General features: G+C 59.5%; 1 protein-coding gene across 5 annotated transcripts in view; it reads right to left on the bottom strand.

Moving 5' to 3' along the window:
• Nucleotides 1-27425, bottom strand: part of KIF21B (kinesin family member 21B) — a 44095-nt gene that overhangs the window by 7895 nt on the left and 8775 nt on the right. For 3 of the 5 annotated variants that reach the window (XR_010073796.1, XM_063356404.1, XM_063356403.1), the window contains exons 2-31: nucleotides 21337-21559; nucleotides 20802-20984; nucleotides 17622-17771; nucleotides 17249-17383; nucleotides 16687-16857; nucleotides 16082-16197; nucleotides 15277-15472; nucleotides 14685-14874; nucleotides 14512-14575; nucleotides 13806-14030; nucleotides 13428-13509; nucleotides 12897-13014; nucleotides 12410-12601; nucleotides 11562-11761; nucleotides 11302-11409; nucleotides 10791-10859; nucleotides 10182-10411; nucleotides 9640-9787; nucleotides 9349-9543; nucleotides 7673-7774; nucleotides 7370-7535; nucleotides 7007-7067; nucleotides 6624-6681; nucleotides 5918-6123; nucleotides 5376-5450; nucleotides 5090-5203; nucleotides 4388-4426; nucleotides 2014-2150; nucleotides 1562-1742; nucleotides 555-719 (exon numbers count right to left, since the gene is read on the bottom strand). Coding sequence is in view for 3 of the 5 variants with exons in the window: in XM_063356404.1 (XP_063212474.1) it covers nucleotides 555-719; nucleotides 1562-1742; nucleotides 2014-2150; nucleotides 4388-4426; nucleotides 5090-5203; nucleotides 5376-5450; nucleotides 5918-6123; nucleotides 6624-6681; nucleotides 7007-7067; nucleotides 7370-7535; nucleotides 7673-7774; nucleotides 9349-9543; nucleotides 9640-9787; nucleotides 10182-10411; nucleotides 10791-10859; nucleotides 11302-11409; nucleotides 11562-11761; nucleotides 12410-12601; nucleotides 12897-13014; nucleotides 13428-13509; nucleotides 13806-14030; nucleotides 14512-14575; nucleotides 14685-14874; nucleotides 15277-15472; nucleotides 16082-16197; nucleotides 16687-16857; nucleotides 17249-17383; nucleotides 17622-17771; nucleotides 20802-20984; nucleotides 21337-21559 (4299 nt within the window). In the remaining 2 variants the exon portion in view is untranslated. The remainder of the gene's footprint in view (nucleotides 1-554; nucleotides 720-1561; nucleotides 1743-2013; nucleotides 2151-4387; nucleotides 4427-5089; nucleotides 5204-5375; nucleotides 5451-5917; nucleotides 6124-6623; nucleotides 6682-7006; nucleotides 7068-7369; nucleotides 7536-7672; nucleotides 7775-9348; nucleotides 9544-9639; nucleotides 9788-10181; nucleotides 10412-10790; nucleotides 10860-11301; nucleotides 11410-11561; nucleotides 11762-12409; nucleotides 12602-12896; nucleotides 13015-13427; nucleotides 13510-13805; nucleotides 14031-14511; nucleotides 14576-14684; nucleotides 14875-15276; nucleotides 15473-16081; nucleotides 16198-16686; nucleotides 16858-17248; nucleotides 17384-17621; nucleotides 17772-20801; nucleotides 20985-21336; nucleotides 21560-27425) is intronic. The other 2 variants (XR_010073797.1, XM_063356405.1) reach the window with 1 other exon arrangement.

Genomic DNA, 27425 nt, shown 5'->3' with positions numbered 1-27425 from the left:
TTCAATAACACGGGTCAGACAACCCCTTCCCGGGTGCTGAAGCTCCTCCAAGGGGCTCTCCCCGGCAGAGCCCCCCACAGCCCTGAAGCCCTCCCAGTAGGGGTTGTTCCGTTTGGGGGACTGTGAGCAGGGACACGTCTCTTCCCAGCGATGCCAGGGGAAGAAGGCAGCCTCGGGGCATGCCAGCATCTGGCTACAGAGCCTAGGCTGCAGCATGGGGTCAGCAGCCCAGTGCCCGCCTGGCGGGGAGGTGGGCAAGGGGAAAACCAGAGGGATACTGCTGCTCATCTCATGTGTCTTTCCCCTTCTCCTAAGCTCTGCCCAGCTCACAGACAAACCCCCCAACCCGAAGTAGCTCCACTGCTGCTTATCACCCCGCTTATCACCCCTTGAGTCCCATAGGAAATGGTCCTGAAAGTCTTTATTCCATGCAATTTCCATTGCCAAAGAGGCTTTCACTTTCCCTGGTGGGAGTCATTTAAGGTGCCCCTGGGCAGACAGTGTCCACTCAGCATCCACAAGCTGTCCTGCCCACCCCAGCACGACCCCCTCACCTGCTCAGCTCCCAGATGCGGACGGAGTTACCAGTTGCAGTATAGAGCATGGTGCCAGTGGGGTTGAGAGCAATCTGGTTGATCTGGTGCTCCCCCTGCACGCTGGTGACAGTGCGAGTGGTGGTCCCAGCACATGCATCCCCAGAGATGACCTGTCCAGAAGATCTAAGTGGGAGAGAGGTCAAGGGATGAGCAGCGATCAGAGCCACTGAGGCCCCACTGTGGAACCACATGGGGCTGTTGGCTCCAGGTGGGCACATCAAGGAAAGGCCCTAGAGGTATCACCATCTCTCTGGCCACCATGGGATCAACAAGACTTCTGTCCCCTAGGCCAGTGCCCTGCTTGCAGAGGCAGCCAAGGATGTCAGTGTGTGCATGACATGAAGGAGCCTGCCCAGGTTTCCATTTGAGGGCTGCTCTTCTCTCCTCCCATTCCTCTTTGCTTCCTGCAGGGAAGTGCTGGCAGTCAGCACAGGGAGGCGGAGGTATTTTTCCTCTGCACCAGGGGAGAAGCACCATCAGGCCAAGCTAGATGAGCTGAGGCTGGATGGAGAAAGGAGCTCTGTGCTGGAGCGAGCTGGTAACCCTAGCCTGCCATACTCTCCTAACATTTGAGCCCTGCTCCAGGTTGGCAGACCACAGCTACAGCCTGTCTCAAACTCCTCATAGAGATTTGAGTTTCCCAATGGAGAGCCTGGGATTTACTCAGCCGCAATGTTGTTAGTGGCTGTGCCTCCTCTACAGAGCTGCTGCCTCTCTTGGCCACCCCCAGAAGTAGCAAACCTCTTCAAAGCTCTCTACCCTGAGCCTTCGCCGCAGGATGTGCCCATGGGTCCCCTCACCCCAAGCTCCCTGTTCCCTAAGGATGCAGTGCTGCAAACTGACACTAAAGCAGCTGGTACTTGACCCTCTCCACAGCCCCAGTAGATCCTGGGACTGGCTTCTGCAAAGCCAGAGATATCCAGAATGCCCAGGGTCCCCCACAGCTGCCTCCACCTGCCACGTACGTGAGGGTGCGGATGCACCGCGCCGAGTCCCGGATGTCCCACACTTTGATGTACGATGTGGACACAGTGAACACCAGTCCTGTGTGGCTGCAGTACTTGATGGAAACCACGTTGTTTGGATGACCCTTGAGGGAAGCAATTTCTTGGCCCGTCACCAGGTTCCACATTTTGCAGCTCCGGTCTGCGGGAGGAAGAATGTGCTCAAGAGTGTCAGGCTGGTGGCAATACCCTTTCTGAGCATTGCCTCCCCACACCCACAGGGCCAGAGAAAAGGAGCCAGAGAGCCCCAGCATCAGGGCAGTGCAGGGTAAGGTTCAATGTTGAGTACAGGAGAGAGGCCAAGGAGGAACCATCCCCATGGTGTCTGGCACTTCACGTATTCTCCCGTGCCAACTTGCTCCCATTGCGTCCGCAGGCCAGCAACCCTCATGCCTTCTCTGTCGACCACACACCTTTGGACCCAGTGAAAAGCAGCTCATCGGTGGCATCCAGGCAGAGCACAGGCTTGGTGTGTCCTTCTGCCACGGAGACGCACTGCAGCGGGGCTGTCCGGGCGTTCTTGGTGCCACCCACCGGGTTAATGATGCCCCTTGCGTGGGAAAGAAAGAAGCAGCATGGTAGAGGGTGTGCGTGGAAACTCATCACGCTACACAGTCCCAGGGCCATGGAAGAGCAAGAGCTGCCTCACCCCAAGCATCTTCCACTGCCTGGTGGGCGATGGGCCCCTCCATCTGAACCCGGCATGTCTGAGCAAAGCTCTTCATGGAAATCCTAGAAATCTCTCCAGGAGCAGCCCCTACCTACTACCTCTGCCCCAGCAACACAGATTGGGAAAGGGGGTCTGCCCAGGGGCCTCTACTCTCCTGATGAACCTCTCATGCCTGGCCAGAACCAGGAGACCCAGCTCATTGGTCCTCAGGTCAGTTTGTGACAAACTACACTTTCTGCAGCCCTGCTGGGATGAGTGTTTCAGGATACCAGCACCGCAGCTCCTTGGAGGCTGTCAGCCTGTAGCTGGTGACATTTATGTGGACCTCTTGGAGTGCGGCCAGAGGAGGCTGGAGCCCCTCTGCTGTGAGGACAGGCTGAGAGAGCTGGCGGTGTTCAGCCTGGAGAAGACAAGGCTCCAGGGAGACCTTAGAGCCCCTTCCAGTCCCTAAAGGGGCTCCAGAAAAGCTGGGGAGGGGCTCTGGATCAGGGAGGGGAGCAGCAGGACAAGGAGTGATGGTTTTAAACTGGATGAAGGGAGATTTAGATGAGATATGGGGAAGAAATTCTTTACTGTGGGGGTGGTGAGCCCCTGGCCCAGGTTGCCCAGAGAAGCTGTGGCTGCCCCATCCCTGGAGGGGTTCAAGGCCAGGTTGGACGGGGCTGGTGGGAGGTGTCCCTGCCCAGGGCAGCGGGGTTGGAACTAGATGGTCTTCAAGGTCTCCTTCAACTCAAATGATTCTACGATTCTGTGATTTGGAGACAGGGCCCTAATCCTTTACATAAGGCCACACGGGTGACAGGACAGCACTGGCATTTGCACCCAGCGTCCCTGTTGCAATGGCTATGGAAGTTCTGCACCCACCACTGGCTCTGAGCAGGAGAGGACCTGTCTGGCAAGCCCTCCTTCAAGAGACACCTGCTGCCTGTCCCTCTGGACACAACATCTGCCAATCCCCTCCACTTCAGCAGTGCTCAGGCCCTTCCCTTCCAGACCCTAGTGTGCAAGGCCACCAACAGCTCCTCCCAGCTGGTGTCCCAAAGCAGAGCCTCCACGCAGCCGTGGGGTCCTGGGCTGTGCTAGTCTCTTCTTATAGGCAGGAAAGCTGAGGCACAGGGCTGGAGAAGGGCAGGCCCGAGGCCATGTAAGGTTTGCATTAGTCATGAGGATGAAATTCAGGCTCGTTAATTTGGGTTTGGAAACCACATGCATGTGATCTTTCTTTCTCGTTAGCAGCTGCACTTAAATCTCAAATTAAACAGCCCTCCCCTGACCCCTAGTGTTTCTACCAGCCTTGAGGTGACACTGAATCTAAATGGAAATCCCAGCTCCCCGGGATGAGATGTTATTGATGGACTTTTGTTGCTGCCTGACTGCAAACTGCGCAAGGTCATGCAGCGCAGACACATCTGGTGCCACCTCCCCAGTGACTGTGGGAACTCAGGGCATGGTGACACCCGGGTGCTGCAGAGCTAATGTTCCTAAAGGATGGCGGAAAGGTGGCCCTCATGTCGGGAAATCTCTGTAGCCAGGAGGGTGCAGTGGGACAAGCACAGGAGCACCTTAACCCCAAGGCTGAGCTCTGCATCACAATCCGACTTGGTTTCTTTGGGAAAGATATCTACCCACCCACAGCCCAGCACCAGGGAAGCACAACCAGGTGTGGGGAGCACCTGGAGATATTTGTCTGGAAGATGTTTGCAAGAAGGACACACTGGGAGTGCCCAGGGCTGCCTTCCTCTTTCCCCAGCATCACACGGTCCTGCTGGAGAGCTGGGGGACAGGATGGGACACGGTGGTGTCATGCTGATGACAGCCCATCAGAGATGGAGGGGAACATGCTGCTACCCCAAACCAGCCAGTGCCCACAGGTGAACCCAGTGCCAAGTTTCCAAGGGCTGATCAGACTAGGAACAGTTCAAACTTGTAACCGAGGGGACAGTGTCAGACACAGGAGGTGGCATGCCAGGAGGGGACAGCACACACAAGGTGGGAGGTGAGGGAGAGCAGCAAGGTGCAGGTGGAGCATGCAGGGACAAGGGAGAGCAGACTCATGAGACAGAAAGAAGGAGGAGGAGGAGTGGAGGAAGGGATAATAAATAGAAAGTTGTCTATACCTCAGCACCTCCGAGACAGAGGAATCGCTGTCATCAGACCTAGGGGCAGAAAATTAGCAGGATTATGGGAGAGAAAACCCAGACTAGAAGAGGCAGCAGAGGAGTCAGAGATGGAGGATTGTTATTGCATAGGACAGAGAAGAGGAGGGGAGAGAGGGAGAAAGAGAAGCACACACGGAGAACCAGGGGAGAGGAGCAGGAGGGCGTGTGAGGATCAGACAGCAGGTCTCCATCAGGGAACGTCGGCGCCGCTAGCAATGCTCCAAGACGAGGGCAGCCGCCCAACCTGCTGCAGGGGGAGGCTGGAGCAGCATTTGTGGGTTGATGCCAGTCCTTCAGCTTCCTGCGAGCCCCCATCCCACCTCATCCCATCCTGCTCCATAGCTTTTTCAAGGGGTTCAAGTCTGGCACAACCATATCTCCAAGTAGGGATTAGCCAGAGGCCAGGACTGTGAGCTCCTGCAAGCGGCCAGCTTAGAGGTGACACACAGCAGGCGGGACAGGGCAAGGGTCCAGCATGGCCCTTGCAGAGCATCTGCTCCCTCACAGAGAGGAGCAGGGAACGAAAATGGTGGCGGGAGGCTGGCTGAAGCCGACCCAAGTCCTGTGATCCTACACCCCACCATGGGACCGGGTACGCGCCGTCTGCTGTTACGGTGTGGGTCCCTCTCCCTCAGACCCTCCCGCCCCACCAGGACTTACTTATCCAAGGCAGACCCCTGACTCTGGTTGCTCGTGAGACGAGAGAAGACATTGCGGTCGTTGCGTGGACGGGTGGGTGGGGATGAGGGAGGCGTGAAGCCAACATCTGGAGGCCTGAGCCAGGAAGGATTAGAGGGACATATGACTTGGAAATTGCTCACCCAGCAGCTGCCTGGCATATACCAGGGCCCAGCAGGAGCCGGCCCAGCCAGCATCTCTCCCCACTTGTCTGGGCCACCCAGCCTCACCCTGCCCAGGTGGCCATTTCTCCAGCTCACAAGCTCACCTGGCAGGTTGCCCACGGTCATAGGATTTCCTCCTTGTCAGAGGCGAAGTGTCTGAGCCACGAGATTGCCTGGGACTAAAGCAAGAGAACAGAGCACAGTGGGTGCCTGCTCCCCCTGCTGGGATCCCTCCATGCTCAATACCCATGTCCTTCCTCAGCAGAAAAAGGAAAAGCTGGGCTGCTCTGGAGTCGCCATCACAAGATCAGAGGATGCCTCAAGTCATCCCATGAGTGCAGAGGCTTTTGGCAACCCAAGAAGCCTCCAAGAAGGCTGATAACCCAGGGCAGCGAGCCAGGAACCCTCGCACACCCCGCTTCTTTCCTGGAGTACCCATATCCATCTGCAGAGGATACAAACATACACCTAGACACTCTCCAAGGCCCACTGGAGAAACCTACCACTGCTTGCTGCAGATAAGCCTGCACAGATGCAGAATTGGTCTCGCCCTCACCACTCTGCAACTCCGCAGCCAGGGCATAGCTTCCCACCTGCATGGCCCACGAGCCTCCCAATGCGCAGACACCCATCACCCCATGCTCACAAGGTGCTTCCTCGCGTGGGCAGGCTGATGGTGCGTGACACCTTCTCCTTGTAATAGGGATCTCGGATGGAGAAGCTGATCCCATCCTCTTTGATCTCCATGAGGGATGCCAAGGACTTGGTGATGTTCTTGGTGGAGACATCCAGTGTGTGTCCTAGACACTCGGCTGACACCGCCTTCATCTGCCCTGAGAGCTTGGGCTCTCCCTAGAACAGGGCAGAAGGCTCAGGCACAGGCAGCACAGGTGGAGGACAGCAAGAGCGGCCAGAGAGCTGTGGGGTGGAGCAGCTCATGCTCTCTGGCCACAGGAGCTTGAGTTCCCCCTGCATCATGCTGGGATGCCCATCACAGTGCTGGCTCTCCTAATACTCTAAGCAAACGTGCAAGTCAACAGGTGCTTTCCTCCACCTTTGCCCACGATGGATGCAGCGCTGACCAGGAACCTCCTTGGTGCCCACACAAATCTGGAGGCTGCTGTTGTGGATGTTTCCCAAGTCTCTGGTGCTTCAGAGGACCACAGGACCAGGAGGCCTGGGTTCCGTCTCACCTAGATCTTACCCCACCCAAAGACCAGCCATATTGCCTTATGCCAAGCCTGGCTCTACAATGGTCAGACTATGGAGCAGAGACCTGGAGCATCGCTGAATGTGCCCTCTACCCCTCCTCCCATTCCCTGTGCCGGGGCCACACAGAAAGGCCAACTAACCTTGAACTTGAAGTCATCCTGGCTTGCTGAGCCCTTCATGGTGAAAGACTGGGAGATGCTGTAAGGGGAAAGGACCAAAGATGGATTTTCAGTGCCAAACCCCTTTCAGAGATCCGGGTGCCACCAGCCCACCAAACTCTTTGGGTCACCCCCTGCTCCCTGGCACCCTTTCTCCAAGGGATGACCTAGTTTGCACTCCCTGCTGATGTCTAAGAGATTTCTCTGCTCTTCTCCCCAAGAGCTGGGCACCACAGGAAAGCTTAGGCAGGGCTTTTTTCATCCATGTCCACCTGCAAGGTTCCATGGGTGGCACCAGACATCCCACCCCACCCCTGGTCCCCCCAGCCACCACGAGCTCAGGCAGGGCTGGGCTGGGTGCTCACCTCCCATCTGAAGCCAGGCTGAACTCCGAGACTTCCTCGTCCGTGCTGGTGTAGCCATTCTCTGTCCAGGCAGGAGACAGCACATCAGCAGCTCAGAGGGGACCCCTTCGTGCTGAGCCCCATCTGAGCCACGTGGAGGAGGGGACAGCCTGGGCAGTTGGGGGAGGGTGGGGGGCAGTCCTTGCCCCTGTTGTGTGGTGGCGGGAGCACATGTCCCCACCCAGCATCACCCTTGGGGGAGCCCTGGGCACACTGGTCCCAGCCATGGAACCTCCAAATGCTTCTTGGAGGGCTGGCATGGGTGGGCACCTCGCCCCACAGGCGGCATCCCTGGCACGAGGATGCGCCAGCCCTGCATCCCACCTTGCTGGACGTTGTGGATCAGGGCCTGCAGCTCAGGGTGTGACTCGGCCTTCTCCCGCAGGGCGTCCAGGATGGCATGGTTCTGCGAGGAACCGGTCACGTCCGTCTGACGCAGGCGCCCCTCCAGCAAGCGGATCTGGGCCTCCTTCTGTGCCACCTGCAGCCCCTGGGGAAGGACAGCCATGCCAGGCCTCAAGCGAGTGTCTCGGGTCCTTGCCAGCAGGTCCCCACCCTGGCACCCTGCTCCCCTCCCCGTCTGCGGGAAACCCCATCACGCATCCAGATCCCAGCTTGGCCCCGCACCTTGTCAATGGAGGCCTTCAGGAAGTTGTCCAGCAGGAGACGGGCTTCAGCCAGGGAGCAGGAGCTGATCACCACTGAGGTGTCCGTGGAGTCCAGCTCCTCCTGAAACATGGAGGGACAGGCGTTGGATGCAGCAGGGGAGCTTTGCCACTGGGTGTGGGATTGGCAGAAGGGGCACTGTGGCCAGCACAGCACCTCCAGCGCCCTGCCAGCGCTGCCCAGTCCCGACACTCGCTCTCCTCAGTCTGCCCAAGTGGCTAAGGAGGAGATCCAGCCATGCAGACAGCCAACGCCACCTGAAGGGCTTCTGTGTTGCTACAGGAATCCTGCTGACAACACTTAATTAGACACTAATCTGCAGATATTCACAGGAATCCACAGCAGATCAGACCACCGGTCGAAAGGCTATTGTGAATTAGCAACAGCCCCTTCTTCCCTGCCTATCGGAGTGACAGCCAGGGACAGCACACAGCCTCCAGCTCAGGCTGCAGCCACTAGAGGGGAGCCAGGAGCTGCACAGCCTCTGTGGCATGCCCAGTGCCTAAACTGGGCACAAAACCTGCGGAGTTTCTGCTACAAAAAAAAGGCAGTCCTCCCCGGGATGTTTCCAGCACATAAAACTCCCTGGGCAGGAGGGGGGCCGCAACTTCTTTCCTACATCCCGTGACAGTGTGGTGCAGGGCACCAGCCGCGGGTCCATGGACGTACAAGGACCTGGCAGCACTCCCCTCCATAATTCATAGGATCATAGCATTGCCCAGGTTGGAAGGGACCTTTCAGATCATCTAGTGCAACCATCGACCTAACTCTGACAAAAACCATCACTAAACTATATCTCTAAGCGCTATGTCTACCCATCTTTTAAATACCTCCAGGGATGGTGCCTCAGCCACTTCCCTGGGCAGCCTGTTCCAATGCTTAATAACCCTTTCAGTGTAAAAATTTTTCCTAATATCCAGTCTAAACCTCCCCTGGAGCAACTTGAGGCCATTTCCTCTTGTCCCATCGCCTGTTCCTTGGGAGAAGAGACTGACCCCCCCTGGCTACCCCCTCCTTTCAGGGAGTTGCAGAGCCAGAAGGTCTCCCCTCAGCGTCCTTTTCTCCAGGCTGAACACCCCCAGCTCCCTCAGCTGCTCCTCATGAGACTAATTCTCCAGCCCCTTCATCAGCTCCATTGCCCTTCTCTGGACTCACTCCAGCACCTCAGTGTCTGTTTTGTGGTGAGGGGGCCCAAAACTGGACGCAGCACTCGAGGCGGGGCCTCACCAGTGCCGGGTACGGGGGGACCATCACTTCCCTAGTCCTACTCACCACGCCGTTCCCGACACAGGCCAGGATGCTGTTGGCCTTCTTGGCCACCTGGGCACACTGCTGGCTCATATTCAGCCGGTTGTCGACCAACACCCCCAGGTGCTTTTCCGCCAGGCAGCTCTCCAGCCGCTCTGCCCCAAGCTTGTAACCCTGCCTGGGGCTGTTGTGACCCAAGTGCAGGACCATTAACCACCTCATGCATTAACCACCTCATGAGTAGCAACTGTGTGGGTGAGGCCCCACGGAGCGTGTGGCACAGCTTACAGGAGAACTCCGGGACGCCCAGCCTGGCCATGCCCAAGGACACCCTCACCTCCCAGGGATGCTCTTACTCTCTGCCAGCTGGGCCCAGTCCAGCCACCCACCTTGGTCTCCTCAATCTGCATGATGGTGGCCTGGCAGTCAGAAATGCTATCGTTGATGTAGTCGATGTTGGCCCCCAGCACCTCGATCTCCTCGTTCAGCTCCTGCAGCCCCTTCTGCTCCTTGGGGCTCTCTGCCTGCAGTTTCGCCCTCTTGCCCAGCAACGCTTCCTGCAGCAATGCCAGCTCCTCACGTTTCTGGGGGAAAAGGCAGAGGGATTGGCACTGTCAGCATGCTGTCCCTCTGCCCCACACCTACCGCCCAGCTCTCCCTGACCCCTGCACCACTGTCACCTTGATGAGCCGCTCCATGTCAGCCTCCAGGTTGACGATGGTCATCCTCTGCATGACAATGTCGAAGATGCGCCGCTCCAGTGACTGCCACTTGAGGCGGGCAGTTTTGCTGAAGGTCTGGCTCGCCCCCTTCTTGGGGAACTTCTTCCTACAGCCAGAGGGGAGAAGAGGCAGATGAGTGACTGGCCTGGAAAGCTGTGCTTGCCCCAAAAGGATGCTTGGCCTCTGGCTGGCCAGAAGCAGAGGAGGCATCTGCATCGTTTCTGGATTGCCCAACTTTTCCATTGCCCCTTAGCAAAGGGAGGGACAAGGGATGAGCCTAGCAGGGTTTGTGCCGTGGTGTTTAATACTTGTGGAAGGTCAGCACTGGGCTCAAGCCCAGGTGGCAGTCAGTCACACGCTGCCTGCACAGCCTGTCACTGGGTCAGTGGTTTAACATGGGCCAAATGCACAGTAAGAAGCTGGCGTTCAACCTCCATCAGCAGCCAGACATGGGAGTCCCGGGATGCCTCATCACCCATCCACACAGCCCCCGCCCTGACCTGGTGGGCCGAGCCCCGTTCACGGAGGATGAGGGGTCTCCCAGGAAGTTGTTGATTTTCCTGTTCCACTGGCGCACGATGCTGGAGACAGAGCGAGCACCGGACTCGGGCTCGGAGGAGGTGGTGCTGGCTGAGACCTCCGCGCCCGAGTCCAGCATGGCCGGCTTTTGGCTTGTCCTGCCTGCAACCCGGTCTGACATGGGCTTGGCAAGACGGCGCAGTGCTGAGACCTGCCCAGAGGAGAGGCAGAGGGTGTCAGACAGCCCAAACCTGTTGCCGTCACCCCCAGGTCCTCACGGGATCAAGAGCGGCAGCTCTGGAGACCCAAATCCCCAGGGCCATTCGTGCCCCATGGGTTTCTCCGTTCTCCCTCATAGCCCACCCCCTGCTGCCAGGCTCAGCTGCCCCAAGAGACCGGTGATTCTCTACTGCCTGCAACCATCTCCCACCTGGCTACTGAGCCATAAAAATCCTCCCACCCTTTTGGTAAACCCGCTTCCAGAGCTGGCACTGACTGGAGGACAGGGCGTCTCTGAGCCAAGTGCTGGGGCCAGGACCCCCAAGGGGCCGGGGGCTATATGGAGGCAAACCCACCCCCCTGCCCATCACCTCCTGAGTTTTCCTCCGCAGCACTATTTCCTGCTGCCGCTTCTGAGACTCCAGAGCCCGGATCTGAAACTGCACAAGAGAGAGAGAGAGAGAGAGAGACTCCTGGGGTCCTGCCCAGGCACCCCAGTGATGGTCGCAGTTGCAGGGCTCCCACCACTAAAGCTTGGAGCAGTTACTTTTGCGAGAACAGTCTCACTTCTGATTTTAACAGTGAGCAGGTTTCCAGCCTTGAGGCTGGCCCTGATGCCACGTTGCCCCCTGACCATGGCGAGGAGCTCACAGCATCTCCCACAACCACACTGGGAGCTGCGGGAAGCCCTTGAAAGCCATTCAGCTGGGGCCATGTGGCCCTTGGCAAAGGCCATAGGTGTAGCCATGGGCCCTGGGCTTCACCAACTGGTTTTTACGAGCACCTCAAAGTGCCAGAGAAGGACAAACATCCACCACCACCCAGCCCAATTCCCCCCCTGCACAGGGATGCCCCACAGAATGCAGCAGACTGGGCTCTCACTTCCTGACGGCGTTGCTCCTTCTTGAGCTGTGCAATCTCCCGATTCCTCTTCGTCTCTGCCAGACGCCTCCGCTGCTGCTCCTCCCGCATCTGCTTCATCAGGGCAACCTGGAACAGGAAGGTACTGCATGGCGGTGCAGGCACCTGACTGTCCCAGATGGATGCCTTGCACTTGCTACCAGGGGTGGAAAACATAGCTTCTGAGCAGGGAGCCAGACTTGACCAGGGGATGCCCTCCCTGCCCTGGCATGTCTGGGTACCTTTGCCTTCTTCATCTCGGCCACCTCCGCCTGCAGCTTCCTCAGCTCCCGCTCGTAGCGTGACTGGTTCTTGAGCAGGCGAGCATGCTCCTTCTGGGCTGCCTGGAGCTTCTGCAGGTCCCGGTTCATCTCCTTCAGCCGCTTCTCATAATCTGCTTTGATCTTGTTGGCTTTCTCCTCCGTGTAGCACTCCATGGTGCCTGGGGGAGCGAGGAGAGAGCTTGTGATGGCCACGCACCCCAGGCTCCTCCTGAACCTACACACCCTGCATGGAGGCACCAGGCACTGCTCCCTCCCCATCCCTCAGCCCTCTGCTCTGGCCCCATCACAGGCTGGGGTCTGCCTGGGGGAACCCAGTGGAAGAGACGGGTTCGGGCTCAGTGGAGGGTGGGGACAGCGGGTTACAGCACGGTCACTGGGCCGAGAGGAGCTGCAGACCTAGATCTACAGCCATGTACTTGGGTGATCCTGCCCTGCTGAGCCAAGAGATCAGCTACACCATCAGGTCTTTGGAGTCTTCATGTGCCCCACAGCACCTCAATTTCCCCAAGTATTCCCACATCCCATGAAGCAGTGTTCAAGGCTTTGCCTCGCCACCCTTTCCAGCCACCTCTTCAGCATCAGTGGGCTTAGGACCTCTTCAGCTGACTAATCCTGCTCCCGCAACAAGACAAGTAGGGTCTTGGGAGTCCCAAGGGCTCAAGCAGAGGCAGGGGGATGGCAAAGCTCTAGCAGAGCCAGCATTGCATGCAGGGGGTGGATGCTTTGGGTCTGAGTCAGGTGGGCAGGAGTGGGGACTGGGGCCTGATGCTGCGGGGATGGGATCCCATGGGTGGGGCGATTCTCACTGAGGTTCTGTAGGACCCGGTCCCGCTCCAGCTGTGTGTCCCGGATCTTGTTCTGCAGCAGGATAAGCTTCTCCTCATACTGGTGCTTGAGGGTCTGCAGGCGCCGCTGACTGTTCTCCAGCTCATCGATCAGCTTCTGCTTGATCTCTATCTCACAAGTCAGATCCGCCAGGTCGGCCTGGAAATTCACGGCTGCAGGCCAGTGGGAAACAGTCAGGCTGGGAGGGATGGGGAAGCATCACTCCTACGGCCCCACTGGGTCACAGCACAAGGAGAGGGCAGAGGGAGCTGATGGGAACCCACATTGCTGGGGAGCAGCTGCACCCCAGAGCGTTGGAGACTCCCTGCAGCAACCCTAGTGCTTCTCCAAGCCCCCCGGAGGAGACATGGCAGGGGGAGTCCCAACAGACTCTCTCTTCCCAGGCCCAGGAGACACCAGCAAATACACCCCCATACCCTGGGCTGCATGTGCAGCCCCGCACTTTACCCTTCTCCTCTGCATCCGAGTCTGAGTCCACCAGGCTCTCTTCACTGCCCGAGTCCTCATCTTCATCCTCACGTCCGTCCTCTTCCTCACAGCCGCTCTCATCCTGTTCCTCCTCCTCCTAAGAGATGAGTGCCTAACCTCAGCCTCTGCAGCTCTTCCCTGATCCGAACCTAAGCTGAACCCACAGCGACGGGCTGCAGCACCCACAACGGACCTCAGCCTCCCATGCGGGATGCCTGGGGGCTGCAGCACCATTTCTGGCCCCTCAGTGTACACTGCTGAGCATCGCCCCATCCCCCTTCACCTACAGCAGCTGAAACCAAGCCCAAAGGGATGTGGGCTCCTTGCTGCGCAGTGGGGCTGTCCGGGGAGCATCCAACTTCCTCCTACTCCAGCATGGAGTCCTCAGCTCCACAAACCCTCCAGCCTGCCTGCAGGGCCAGGCTAGGCTTGGAACCCCCTCCCACATGGGGCGATGACAATGCTCCACACCCAAACGCCCCCCTCGGTACAAGCACGAAGCCCATTCACCTCTTCCACCTCGTTCTCATCCGTTTCCTCCCCGTTGTCCTGCTGCAGTTTCTGACGCTTCTTAAATGCTTCCTTCTCTGGGCTGAGGGAGAGCAGAGGGGTGCTGGTGAGTCCCAGTGCGGGGAAGCCCAGCAATGGGTCCTGACAGAGCCCCCATCACCTCCTGCTTTGGGACCCTTTGCGGAACACAGCCTCCAGGATCATGTGGTGGATGACCAGGAGACCAAGGGCAAGGCAGTGCTGGGAGGGGAACCCAGGCGTTTGGGCTCTGGCTTTAGCATGGGTGCAGGAAGAAGCAGGATACCAGAGCCCGCAAGTACAGACAGGGACCGACACACAGCCTCCCCCTCCCCAACATCGCACAGCAGCTGCCTTCACCTCTTCCTTCGCTGCCTCCTCTCCTTCTTTTTCAGGCGCTCCAGGTCCTGCTTGGCCCGTTGGAGGACGTCGGAGGCCTCTGTCTCCACCAGAGCAGCAGGGCTGCACAGGCCAGCCAAGCCGGGTGCTGGGGACGAGCCCATGGAGTAGGGGGGCCGGGCAGAGACGCGCGAGAGGCTCCGACGCAGAGACTCATTCATGGACTCACTCTCCAGGAGCTTCGTCCTAGGGAGTGGAAGCAGGATGTGGTCAAAGCGGGGACATCCCACTGTCCCTTGGAGGAGGGGATCTTGCCTGGTTTTAGGATGGCGTGAGCCAGGGACAGAGTCACCACAAAGCCATTCCCATTCAAGTTGGGTTAGAAGGTCAGGATGCTGCAAGACAGGGTCCCAGGACCGTGCAAGAGACTGGGAAGGACCCAGCTTTGGGGGGTCAGCAGTCCCTGGAAGACATCAGGCACTCCTGCCAGGATCTCCTCCTCCATCAACAGCTGCACAAAGGACAACATTGGCCAAAGCACTGCCTGGCACCAAAGCTGGGACTCCCACCGCCCCAGTGGTCTTGTCTGCTACTCCATCAGGGCTGATGACTCACCCCAGTGATGCTGGAGGCATGGAGCTGTGAGCCACACCTGTGCTCAGACCCCACCATGGCACCTGCCGGGCCAGGAACCCAGGTGACTCACTAGCCCCCGTGCTCGGCTCACCTCAGCTCTTCAATCTCCCGGATGTAGTTCTGGATGAGAGCACCAATGGCTTCATTACCGTCACCTGGAGGAGCAGATGGATCAAGGCAAGGCGTGATGAGCTGTACCGCAGCACCCATCCCAGCTACACTGGCTGGGCTGACCCGCCACACCACACACTAGCCCAGCCTCACCTGCCTTGGCCAGCATCAGATTGGCCTCCTGGCTCATGAGGTGGGTAACCCTGCTGTTGATAGCATCGATGGCCTCCTGCATGGCCTTCACCCGCATGCGCAGGGCACTGTTCTCCTTCTGCAGCATGGCATTCTCGCGGAAAAGGTCACTGTAACCCTCCGAGCCATCCTCCCCAATGACCCGCTTGCCCTGTGGGGACAGGAGGGGAGTCCCTGAGCACGGGGCGAGCTGGGACACGGGGGCCCACTGCCGCATTCCTGGGGGCAGCCCCAGCCACCAAAGCAGAGGCAGGGACAAACCTAAGGACCAGGACGCCCTGAGCTCAACAGGCAGAAGGTGAGAGATGCTTCAAGGCTTCTCCCTGCCTCGGCTTCCCCAAGAGACTTGCCCAATGTCCTGTGGCGGTGCAGGAGCTGAGCCTGTCTCTTAAGCCTCCTGACCTCTCCCAGCAATTACCCCAATTAACAGGGGCAAAACATGGTAGGCAGAAGGGTCTTTCTTTCCCACTAAAGTCACCCCAATTCAAACTTGAGGAGGAGGCTTTCTGCTCCTGCACCCATCCCATCTCTGCAGGCTTGCTCAGCCACTCACCGCCTTGTATTCCATCAGCTCCATCTGCAGGCGGGCGATCTCGGCCCGCAGGGCGCTGATCTGCTGACTTGTCTTGTCCTGGTTCACCACCACCTTGTTCTTGATGTTGCGAGCCCGGTTGGCATATTTGAGCGTGTTCAGGGTCTCCATGAAGTCCCGGTCAGATGGGCTCACGCAGGCGATCATGATGGTTTGGCTTGGGGAAGTGAAGGTCAGGGTGAAGAGACAGTTTCCCCCACCCTGCACCAATATGGCGCATGGACACCTGGGACTCAGCACAGGCCACATGCCCCCAGACACCCATCCTAGGCCTTTCTGTGTTTTATAACCAAGTTATAAACGGGGTTCAGTCTGTCCCAGAGCCAGAAAACTGGCAAGACCCCATCAGGCAGCACTGAGGAAAGCCAACGTCCACCAGGCAGCCCCCACACAGCAGGATTGCTGGGGAAGAATGGGCTCTTCAGAGAAGTACCCCCAAAGCAGGCAGGGAATTAAATCCATCCTGTGCTGGGCAACACCACCTGCCAAGTCCCAGATCTGCAAGGGCTCCGGAGTTGTTTTGCACCAGCTAATTCTGCCAAAGCTGGCTAATTGTACCTGGGACTCATGAGAAGCCAAGGTCTGTACATCTGCAAAGTCACGCGCTACCTGCCAGGAGGAATCCTCCCCCCACCAGGCAACCCAGGAGGCCTTTGAGTCCTGAAAGAGCTCCTACATGGCTCCATAGACTCCTCAGCCCTATTTGCAGGGGGACAGCCTCTGCAGTCCTCTCCCGGGGCTCAGCCCCGGCTGGGACCCCCCTTACCTGTTGCCCCCAAGGGAATCCTGCAGCAGGCGGGTGAGCTTGGAGTCACGGTAGGGCACGTGCACAACTTTCTTGCTCTGGTCTCCGAGAGCACTAATGACGTTCCCCAGGGCCAGCTATGAACACAAAGGAAAGGCAACCCCCAAGTTCAGCCCCTGCTGATAACACAGCTGCCATGTAGCCTGCACGTCAGGCTGGGGCGTGTGCTGCGGCACAGGTCTGGGGGCACGGGGCTCCCCTTGCCAGTCTCAGCACCCTCCCCTGCACTGTGCCTCTCTCCCACATGCACTGAGGAGCAGCATCAAGCCCTGGAGTGTTTTTTTTTTTCAAGCTCAAGTTAGCAAACCTCGACCTTCTGGGGACTTGCACCCTTGTGCCCAGCTCTGCCCCTTCCCAGAGTCCTGCCCTCAGCAGCAGAGCTGTGCCCTCACCACTGGCATTTTGGATTGTGTATATTGCTTCCTACAGGGACAGGTAGCGTAAACCCCAGCAGAGACAGCAGCAACCCCAACAGCCCAGAGCAGCTCCAAGCAGGACCCAAAGGTGTCCCAGGCTCCCCCAGCCAGGCCCTGCCTCCCCCCTCCCCTTGCACGCCAGTGCCGTACCAGCCCACAGTTGATGGAGATGCCTTCCTTCGCTCTCTCGCCAGTAGCACCAGTTCGCTTCAGCCTCTCCGAGCCAGCCAGGTCTACGAAGTGAAACTTGGCCGTGAGGGTTTCATACTCGGTGGTGGGTTGGGTTCCGTCCAGGAGGCTGGTGACCTCCCCATCATTCACCTGTGGCCAGGCACACATGGAGAGGGTCATCACCATGGACCCGGAGCAGGCAGGAGCTCCCTTGGCCACACTCAGACATCAGCAACAGCCTGAGCATTCACGCTCCACATCCCACCCCTCAAGGACAGGGGAGAGGATCCCAGCAGTGGCTTGCTCTGGGCCATCCCTTGGGCCAGACCATCCCTGCCTTGGATGGGGCTGCTCCAGGGCAGACCTCAGCTCCCACTAAACGGAGCTGACGCTATGACTGGAAAAAAGAAAGACAAAGCCCTCTTGCTGCTCTCCAGACTTGCAAGACTTCAAACCCTCTCCCCTTTCCAAGGGACCCCCTGCCATTGCCTGAGTATGAGATCCAGGAACAGCCGAGCCATGAGGCAAGAGCACATCTCACCAGCTCCGGGCGGGTGCACACTCTCATCTGGCACAGGTGAATGGTGAAGATGGCGTGGGAGCGGGAGCTCTGCACATTCATCTGGGTGCTGGCGGTGGTGCGGGAAAGAGCCCCCTGTTTTAGGCACTGGATCAGCTACAATGACACGGGGCAGGGAAGAACAAAACCTTGAAGCACCCTTCTAGGGAGTGAGGATAGCACCCCGCCGCAGCCCAGCAGGCACACTGACCTCTCCCTGCATCACCCCAGGGCTGCTCTATCCCATCCCAGGTGAGATCGCCCCCCTCGCCTGGCTGTCCCCATGTAGCACATCCCTGGATGGTGGGCACCATGTCTCCCTCTCTTCTCCATGTCTGTGCCATCCCGCACCCACCTCGTCCTGTGAGCTGATGAGGCGCGATGTGACTCCCGTAGTGTAGATGCTCCCGCTGGCATCCTCATGGATTTTGATGTTGGATTTGCGGTGGCGCGCATCAGGGTCGCGGGCGCTGTCAAACAGGTCCAGGATCTCCTCGTTGTAGAGCTGAGCAGAGCGGATGCGGGTGCAGGGTGAGTAGTAGTAAGCAGGAGGCTGCTAGAGCCTGGGGCAGCAGAAGCATCGGGATCCGCCCTCTGCCATCCCGCTGCTGCAGTCCTGGGAGCCAGGAGGACAGGCTGCACAGCTGCGGGGGTGCATGCGCTCACACATACCACCACACGTGTGCTTAGGTAAGGCTGAGCAGGAGAGCCGGCGTGCGTGCGTAGGAGAGGACGCACAAGCACGTGCATGCAGATAGGTGATGGATGGACAATCTCTCGCCTGCATGCATGGGTACCCAGCTAGTGACGGGATGCCCAGAAGGAACGGTGCGTGTGTGCACCCGTGGGTGCAGGCGTGCATACACGTGCCTGTCTGCCCCACGAAGCTCTGAGCTGCACTCTGGGTTGGTTCCAGCTGCCCAGCCCTGGCTTGTCCCCAGCCCAAACAAGCAGCTGTGCAGGAACCAGGACACTTTCAGAGCCCTGTCCCCAGAGCCTGAGCAGACAGCCGGGAGGTACACATCCCCCTGGCCTTCCCTGCTCACCCGGGGACCCCACGGCCACGTGAGCCAGCGGAGCCCCTCTCCCAGCACAGCTCCCTGAGGCAGAGGTCAGGGGTCTGCCGGTGACAAGGGGGACCAGGGAGTGCTGGACAAGCAGGGAACACCTGGAGGGTCTAGAGCTGACAGAGGGTGCCCCCATCCATATCCTGACCCTGCAGCCATCCTCTCTCACCCTGGGGAGGAGGGACGGGACATCCCTGCCCATCTGTGCCCCTGCCACCACCACTCCATGCCATGCGTCACCTTCTCGCACCCATGTCCCAGTGCGGACAGTAGGGTCACCTGAGGACCGCAGGCTCCCGGCCAGCAGAGCGGATCAGGCTAATCCGTCCCTGGCCGTCCCAGGTGCCAAACGGGCTCCCCAAAGGTTTAAACCCTGCTGACAGCCTGCTCCCAGGAGCAGAGTCACAGGACAAGGATCAACGGGGCCAAATCCTGTACCACTGCTGGGACAGCAGGGCTGGTAACCAGCGTCTGATGTGGCCACGCGCCCACGCTGGCGCAGGAGAGCCATTACACAAAACCCTCCCTGCATTGCACAGCGGCACAAGAGCTCCTGGTTTGATGTCCATGCCTGCAGGGTGGACCAGTGGGCAGAGCCCTTGACGGGGTCCAATGGCCTTGGTCACCAGGCCATCAGGCAACAGGTTTTTACTTTCCCTACACGTAACAGAGCCCTTGGAGAGCCTTGAAGCCCCCCCAGCTGGTAGATGGCCACCCACCCTGAGGCTGCCAGCATCCCACTGGGCACAGCTGAAGTGGGGAACATGACCATGAATGGCTTTGAAACACAGCAGAGGAAGCCTTGCTCCCATCCTACACTGCAGCCACCGGACATCTCTGAGGCTATTTTGAGAGCCAAAACCACCAGGGGTCAGAGGTGATGAAGAGAGAGAAAGGCTACAGGAAATGCCCACAGCAGCTGGTGAGACCCCATGCAGGGCCACTGCTCTGTCACCCCCAGGTGCTCCTGGGGTTGCACTCTTGGTCTGCAGAGATGCTTCCTAGGATGGCCTGGGACAGAGGCAGCACAGGCATCCCCTCCCCTGTGTTCATTCCTCACATGTCCCAACCCCAGCTAACAAGTCACCCAGCTCCTTGGGGCAGTGTCGAGTCATCCCAAACTGAGTGGGAGAAACTGAGGCAAGAGAAACTATAGCTGGACTGCAGAGGATCTCCTAGAGGGCAGACACGGGGGGCTGAGAGGAAAGGGAAGGTGTGTCACACAGGGTGAGGGGACACACTGATGCTGGCTGAAGGCCAATCCTACAGCCTAGGGAAGGCAGGACTACGCCCCAGCCCCAACAGAGTTAGGGGACACTCCAGCACGTAGAAAGCCTGACAAGGTTCATCCCTCAGAAGGGCTTCAGAACAGCCAGGAAATTGTCCCCATTTCCAACCCAGCCCACACATTCCCCAGAGCGGAGCCCCACGAGGTCAAAGATGCATGGGAAGGCAGCCAGGAGCTCAGACGGGCCAAGTGGTGGGGAGGGAAGGATGTGGCTGGACACAACAGCACCATGGGAGCTAACAAGGTCTCTGCAGATGGAAAGCTGATTGGGAAGGATTTCTCCAGCAAGGAGGTCAGTCCTCCAGGCTAGGAGGTGACCCTGAGCACTGCTTCCCCTCACCAGGCCATTGACATCTGGAGGAACCCAGAGGTGATGGCCACCAAAGCCACATGGAGGCAAGATCACAGCACAAGGACACTCTCTCTCCATCTGCCTGTCTCCTCGGGGCTGTACCCCAGACGGACACACTAACCAGATGAAGCTCATTCAGGAGCTCAGCTTTGCTCAACACCTCCCTATGCTTTCTTGACAGGGCCTTAAACCACTTCCCATCTTGAACTTTGAACTTTCACCTCAGGACCTGCCACAGGGAAACCACTGCAGACACACAAGGTCCACAGGGTTTCTGGGACAAACTTCTCCAGGGAAAGAAGCAGTTAATGGAAGAGGCTTTTGAAATGGAGAGGCAAAAGCAGAGGCGGGAGAGGATGCAACGAAGCATTCTCAAGGTCAAAGATGCAGTAAAGTACATGGGAAATAACACGGCTCTTCCTCAAACCCCCCACAAGAATGGCACTTTTTCCTCTCCTTGTTTCACTGGGAATGCTGGTCCAGCCCCAGGGGAGCAGGTGTGCCGCTATCCTCAACCTCAAAGAGGAGTTTGCGAGCTCGGGGTCCCCTGAACCTCCAGGGGACAAAAGCATAAGCCCCTTCCCCATGGGGGTGGCTCCCTGCAGCCAAGAAAGTGCCACCCCAGTTTGTGGCCATCATGAGGTCAACAACATTCAGGTGCTTTGAGACCCCTCTGCCTAGGCACGCATCCCTGGCCACACGCCTGCTGTGGGGTCCAGTTCAGCCAGGAAACAGCCAGGACACGGAGGACTCAAGGAGCCCAGGGCACGGGAGCTGAGCAAAGGACAGAGCAGGGCCACAGTGTCACCCAGACACGCTGTCACCAACCTCCAGGAACTGGGCGCTGACTTTGAACTCGGGCGCCGCCACGCCCTGACTCTGCGCCGCCCGCTTGCGCTCCTCAATGCCGCTGAAGAGGTGGCCGATAGCCCGCGGGATGATGCCCTGCTCATCCTCAGAGATGTTCATGTCGAAGCCGGTGCCCATGGTGTATGTCTTCCCTGCGCCAGTCTGCGAAGACGCAGCAAGGGGGAAGCTGGCTGGTCCCTCCCAGGCTCAGCAATGCCCACCACGCCCCACACCTCCCCCTGCCATCCCAGGCCCCCCAAACACCTCTGCTGATCCCCCCCGCAACACCGGCTCTCACCCTCCCACCCCAGCCCTGCTTCCCTCTGCCCCCACCCAATGCCACCCCCTGCCCCAGCTCTCAGCCAGCCCAGGGACAACTCTCTGTCCCCTCCATACTCAGGAGCTTATAGACCTCCCACCTCCCCTAACCTCTGCAGGTGCCATCTCAGCATCCCCAGCCCCCAGCACCGCCCAATGCCCACGCCAGAGCCCAGGGTGCCGGCAGAGCATGTACCTGGCCATATGCCAGCACGGTGGCATTGTAGCCCTCGAAGCAGCCTTCGATGAGCTTGCCCACGCACGTCGTGTAGATCTGCTCCTGCCATGTGTCAAGGTCAAAGACAAAGTCATAGGTAAAGGCCTTGTCCTTCCCCAGCAGCACCTGGGGCTCGCCGGGTGTCACCGAGGTGCAGATGTGACATCCCTCTATTTTCTCTTTGGACAGTTGGGGACGGATCCTGTAGGAAGAGAAGCGGGCTGTGGGCAGCCTCAGGGCTCACCCCTGTCCTGGGGGACACGAGTCTGGTCCTGAGGATGTGAGCGTGGCCCATGCTGTAATCGGGGCTGCTACGGACAGGGGACCGGCAGCACCTCTGCCTGCAGTGTGCAGCAAACAGTGCAGGGGATGCTTCAACTTATGCGCCCAGCGACACCTTTGATCCGTTTGTGGCTGAGAAAAGAGATCGGTGCATCCCAGCGACAGCACCAGCCACCTCTGCAGCCGAGGCGACAGGCAGGGCTGGGTACCACGGCACAGGCGCAGCCAGCAGCGACACGCGGCCTGCACTTAAACATGCCCTTGCACCAACCGCTCGATGGGGCTCAGCACAGCCCGCACGGGGCCAGCCAGGCTCCCCACGCCTGTGCTGGCTCAGGCACTGCCATGCCCCCAGCCAGGCAGTGAGCGCTGGGCTGCACGTACACACTGATCAATACAACAAAGCAGCCCTGACAGGGACTGCCAGGGTACGGGCAGCCAGCCGGGATACGCTGCAGCCAGCCGCGATACGCTGCAGCCAGTTGCGCTTGCCCGAGAGGCAGCGAGATCAAACTGCAGTTACAAAGGCACGATGTGCAAAATGTAAAAACATGACGAGAGAGTCCCAGCGTGAAACAACCGTCTAAACCAAGCCACTGCCCAGCCCAATGGCTGTCCCCAGCCGCGGACTCTGCAGATGCGAAGGGGACAGGCGAGGCTGCGTTGGGCTCCTGGCTCTGGCGGCACCCCACCACCGACCCACTGCATCCCCACCCACCACACTCAACACCACCACCCCCGCCCCCTGCCCCAAGAAATTTGGGTACAGAGCAGCTGGACCTGTGCAGGCACGGCTCTGCTTCGGTGCAGGCACCGGCGTGCATTAGGGCTGCAGCAGCTCCAGCTTTTGGTGGATGTGCCAGCTGCGGGAAGCTGGCTGGTCCTGGGGGACTCCTGGAGAGAGTGGGAATGCGGAGCCAAGCGCCATAGTGAACAGCCCTCATTAGAGCTAATGACTGCACATCTCCCCTCCCTGGGTGCTTCATAAACACAGCTATTAATTCCTCCAAAGCCGCATCGCTGGCAAGCTGGCGCAGCGACCGCAGCAGAAGCTTTGCTGACTGGGGGTCTGCAGGAGCCACGGCTCCTCACCAGCCTGGCTGGCAGCAAGCAAAGCCCTGGAGGGCCAAAACCCAGTGTGTCTGGGGGAACAGGGTGTCCCCAGCAGCGGCACCCTACTCACCCTGCTGGGAGCCTGCACAGCAGACGTGGGAACGGTTATGTGCATCCACAGGTATATTTAGCTCAGCAGCCACAATAGAAAGCAGCTTCTGAGATGCTCAGCCCTAGACTTGATCCGGGGGTCCTGCCCTCCTCCAGGAAAATTAACCCCCGCTTTAATTACTTTTTGACCAACACGATGTGCTTCCCCTCTTCCTCACCCCAGACGTGCACAGCGGCAGCGTCCCTGAGGAATAGGCTGAGGAACAAACTGGAACCGTGGTATTTTCAGAAAATTTTTTCCTCTTGAGAAAAATGAGAGCAGGGCTTTTAGCGAAAGACTTATTTCTCCCCCCCACAAGTGATTAAATATGTGCACGTGGGTTTGGAAGAGAGCAGCAGCATTGGAGGGGTGAGCGCACACGAATTTTCCATCGGGCATTTGGGGATGCACCTTGAGCCTGGCCATGCTGGGCTGTTCCCACTGTCCACACGCCAACACCGATGTCTCCCCAACTCCCACTCCCCAAACCTCGCTGCCCAGCCAGCTCCCAGCACCCGAGGGACCCCATCACTCGCCCTGGCTCTCACAGCCAGGGGACCTGCAGGGGCTGGAGGGGACACAGGTAACAGTCCTCAACATGCCCCCCCATGCCATCCATCTCCCCAGGGTGACCAGAGATGCGAGAACCCCCTGGGAGTGTCCTGCTGTCCGGGCAATTGGCCAAGCATCACCTGGGGGTGTCCATGGGAGCTGCTGCCAGCTGTTGTGTGAATACAGACTCCCGCTACCACCACGGGACATGTGGAGCAGGAGGGCAGGGATGAGCACCAGCAGCCACAGCCCCACGTGGGACGACACAGAGGTGCCACCCAGCATCATGGGAGATTTACGTGGGCACCAAGAGACATTACAGAGTGTTTCTCTAGGCCAGTGCAGCTGGTCCTCCTGCTGCCCAGCATCTGACTCTCCCAGTTCTCCCACACCAGAGGGGTGTCATCCCTGCCCTCCCAGGAGCTAACATCACCATGCCAGGTCACCACTGGACAACACAAGACCCTGGTCAGGCCAGGTAGGTGTACACACATAGGTCAAGTTACACCCATACCTCCTCCAAACATGACATAAGCCCATCTGCAGAGCCAGCATGGGCTCTCTTCTTGGCCCTGTCCTCAACCCCACCAGGTGATGCTGGGGGAGCTGGCAGCGCTTGCCATGCTCTGCCTCAGTTTCTCTGCTCTGCAACAGATATCAGTAACTTTGGTGGTCATAAAGTCACCATCTCAGTGCGTTCTGGCACTCCTTGCCCCTGCCTCTACCAAAAAGATGCTGGCCATGTCCTGTCTGTCCGTGGGTTCGCAAGAACTAGATGTGATGCCGTCAGGGCCCAACCTGCGGGACGATGGAGCTGCTCCCTCACATGCGTCTGGACACAGCCAGCCAACCTGCTCTGCGCCCGGTCATGGGCCAGAAGGACAGCTTGTGCCCAGCACCAGGACCCACTGCAGAGCCAAACACAATGTCCTAAAGGGTTGGGACACCCACAGAGAGCCCAACTGATCCCCTGGGAGCCCATGGCACAGGCTCCTGTGGTTATGCGGCAATTAGGGACTTATCTGTTAAGAAGCAACCAAAATAAACCAGCACTTCACCAGCAGGGTGCTGCCTCGCCACCCTCCCAGCTCAGGCAGGAGCGGAGCAGAGCCCCAGCTCCACCGGGCACCGTGCGCTGGCCATCCCTACGCTGGCACGGGTGACTGCTCCTCCTACTGGAAGACGGTGTGGAGAGGACAAAGGCTGTCCTGGGGCCAGCAGGATGATCAGCACCAGCCTCATCTCCCTCCTGCCCATGCTGACAAACCAGCCTCAGCGCAGGCAATAGAGACAGGGAGGGGAGAGCCAGCAGGACCGCAGCGGTACCATGAGCCTGGCCACCACCTTGGGCCCCTCCATGCTCAGCTCGCTGCAAAGGGAGAGTGACAAGGGACTGAGCACCCAAGACAGAGCTGCATGGTCCCGGTTGAGCGCTCCTGAGAAGCAAACCTGGCTTCTTCCCAACGCTGGGCACCCGACACATAGGTTTGGGAGGCAGACGGACGCACAGAGACAGAGGCACAGGCAGGGGTGGAGATCACTCCTTCCCGAACCGGGAGCTCTCGCTGGGGCGATGATGGGCAGCGCAGCAGGAGCCTGCCTGCTCCAGCATCAGCATCCAAATCCGGCAGCACGAGCAGCGTGCGTGCCAGGGAGAGCCCGCAGCCAACCGGGGACACAAAGGAGACCTCGGCTGGGAGCCTCTCCATCGCTCCCCTTCCCTTCCCTGCCGGGCTGGCAGGCTGTGAAAGCCCCGTCTCCACGGCTGGGCTGCCAGGGTGAACGAGCATCTGGGAGGAAGCGGGGAGCGGGTCCTGCACCCTGAGGGGCAGGGATCTTCAGTGCGCACACGGGCCTGCCTGGCAGCGAGCACAAAGACAAAGGCTGAGCTGTTCGGCGCCGCTGCCCTATGTCAGCGTTTGGACGGGGATGGGGGGAGCTGAGCGAGGCTGGGAGCCAAGCGCTGGATGGGCACCACGGGGCAGGCAGCCCTCGGAGGGTTGGCTTCGGGGGTCCCTCCACCCCAGCAGGAGCAGTCCCCCATCCCAGCATCTCAAGCCCTGCAACAAGCGGAGGGGATGGGGTTCACCACACCGGACACAGCCAGTAACCCTTTTGTGTCCCCCTGCCTCCTCACCTGACTGCCTCAGTTTCCCCCCTCCCAGCCCACCGCTATGGCAACCCCAAGGGGCTCCAGAGCATCTTTTGGCCACCAGCACTTTGCCAAAGCTGTGCCTGCACACTCCCATAGCCCTCCTGCCCACGGTGAGAGTCACGACACGCCCCTGCCCCCCACAAACTGCCTGCACCCACACGCTGAGCTCCCCGGAGGCTGCAGCACCCTGCTGAGACACAGCCACCCTGGGGCAGGGCAGCCACCCCATCCCGCACAGCCTGTCAGGAGAGGACGGGCATGGGGGCAGAGGAGATCCAGCCTCCCCCAGACCCATCACCCAGCACCGCCCACCTCAGACCGGGGCTGTCCCAGCCCAGGGTGGCCAAGCACACGCGCACTCTCTACCATTTCCCAGCTCCAGCTGGGAGCAGACGCTCCAATCTGGGGGTGCAGGTGACCCCCCCCCCCCAGCTGCAGCTGCCTTTCGCCGCCTTTTATAACCTTGTCCCTGCAGACGGACAGAGCAGCAGGCTCCCCGGCTACAGCAGGGAGCTCCCATCTCCCCGAGACTGTTCTGCGAGGGGAGGGTGGCTGCCTGCAGCCCACCGGCAAGAAGCAGTTCCTCTCCCCTCCCAAGGCCGGAGCTGAGCCGGCTGCCCGGCCAGGCAGGGCTGGTCTCCCAGGGAGCCGAGCCAGAGACCCGGGGGGCGGCAGGTGGAAGAGCTCCACAGCGTTTTCCTTCTCTATGCCAGGCCCCGTAGGATCGGAGCCACTTGCTCTCGTCTACCCTGTCTCCAAGGCTGCCTGCTGCGATGCCGGCAGCCCCGGCACCAGGTGAGGGGCTGGGGCACTGACCGTGGCTGCGGGCACCTCTGCTGGTGTAGGCTGGCAGAGGCTGGAGCTGGCAGACCCTGAACAGTCACGCAGCCCGGCTGCTCTGGATGTGCCTGCCAAGACAGGCAGGCTCGGCAAGCCCAGGCAGCACTTGGCTCTGCTCCCCACGTTGCCCACATTCATCCTGCTCCCATCCCTGCTCCCTGTATCACCTGCCTTCACCCCGCTCCCCACATTGTTGGCATTGGCCCCATTTCCCCTCCCCGCATCACCTTGCATTCACCCCACTCCCATCCCCACATCACCTGCGTCCGCCCTGCTCCCATCCCCGCTCCCCCGCCTTGCCCCATCCCCACTCCCTGCATCACCCACGTTCATCCTGCTTGCCCTCCCTCCAGCCTGACAAGCACCGGGGCTGCAGCAGCACCTGCCAGATGGCCCAGACTCATGTGTAGCCCATCTGTCAGTCTCGCTGCCCTCATGCTTTGCTCTCTTCTGCCCCAAACCTGCCCTCCATGCTTTGCTGCTGCCCTGTTATCCCTCCCAGTGGCACAGGGCAGCCAGGAGGAGAGCAGCTTTAACATCGTCCTGTGCTGCCCTAGGATAACCCGGCCAATGTCCCCTGGGCATTGCAAACCCTACAGGCAAGGCAGCGTGTGGCACGCAGGGCGCAGTGCAGCAGGGGACAGGGCAAGCTGCTCCCCAGGCAGCCAGGAGCTGCCAGCATCACCAGGTTAAGATCAAAGCTAAATGCTCCAGGTTTTCCCATATCTCCAAGCCAGCCTAGCAAGCATGGGGCTGCCTGCCCTCACCAGCGGACAGCAGCTCCCCAGGTCTCAGCTCAGCGTGGCTTGATCCCATGGGGGGATCTGCTCCCTTGCCCAGGAAGGGATGCCCCATTTCCCCTGAGCATGGGGTCCCCGGGAGAGGGCTGGCTGCCAAGGGCTGGCTGGTTGCACACAGGTTGCTTTGGACCCAAATCAAGACAAAGTTAAGCATTTAATTACAGCAGCAGGGAAGTGGCTCAGCAATCAGAGAAAATTGAATCAGGGTCCCCAGGGACTGCCAGGTCTGGTCAGC

The sequence above is a fragment of the Chroicocephalus ridibundus genome, chromosome 20 (genome assembly GCF_963924245.1).
Source record: "Chroicocephalus ridibundus chromosome 20, bChrRid1.1, whole genome shotgun sequence".
In the NCBI taxonomy this organism is placed as follows: domain Eukaryota; kingdom Metazoa; phylum Chordata; class Aves; order Charadriiformes; family Laridae; genus Chroicocephalus; species Chroicocephalus ridibundus.
The sequence above is the reverse complement of the archived record's forward strand: the minus strand, read 5'-3'. Positions and strand labels throughout refer to the sequence as shown.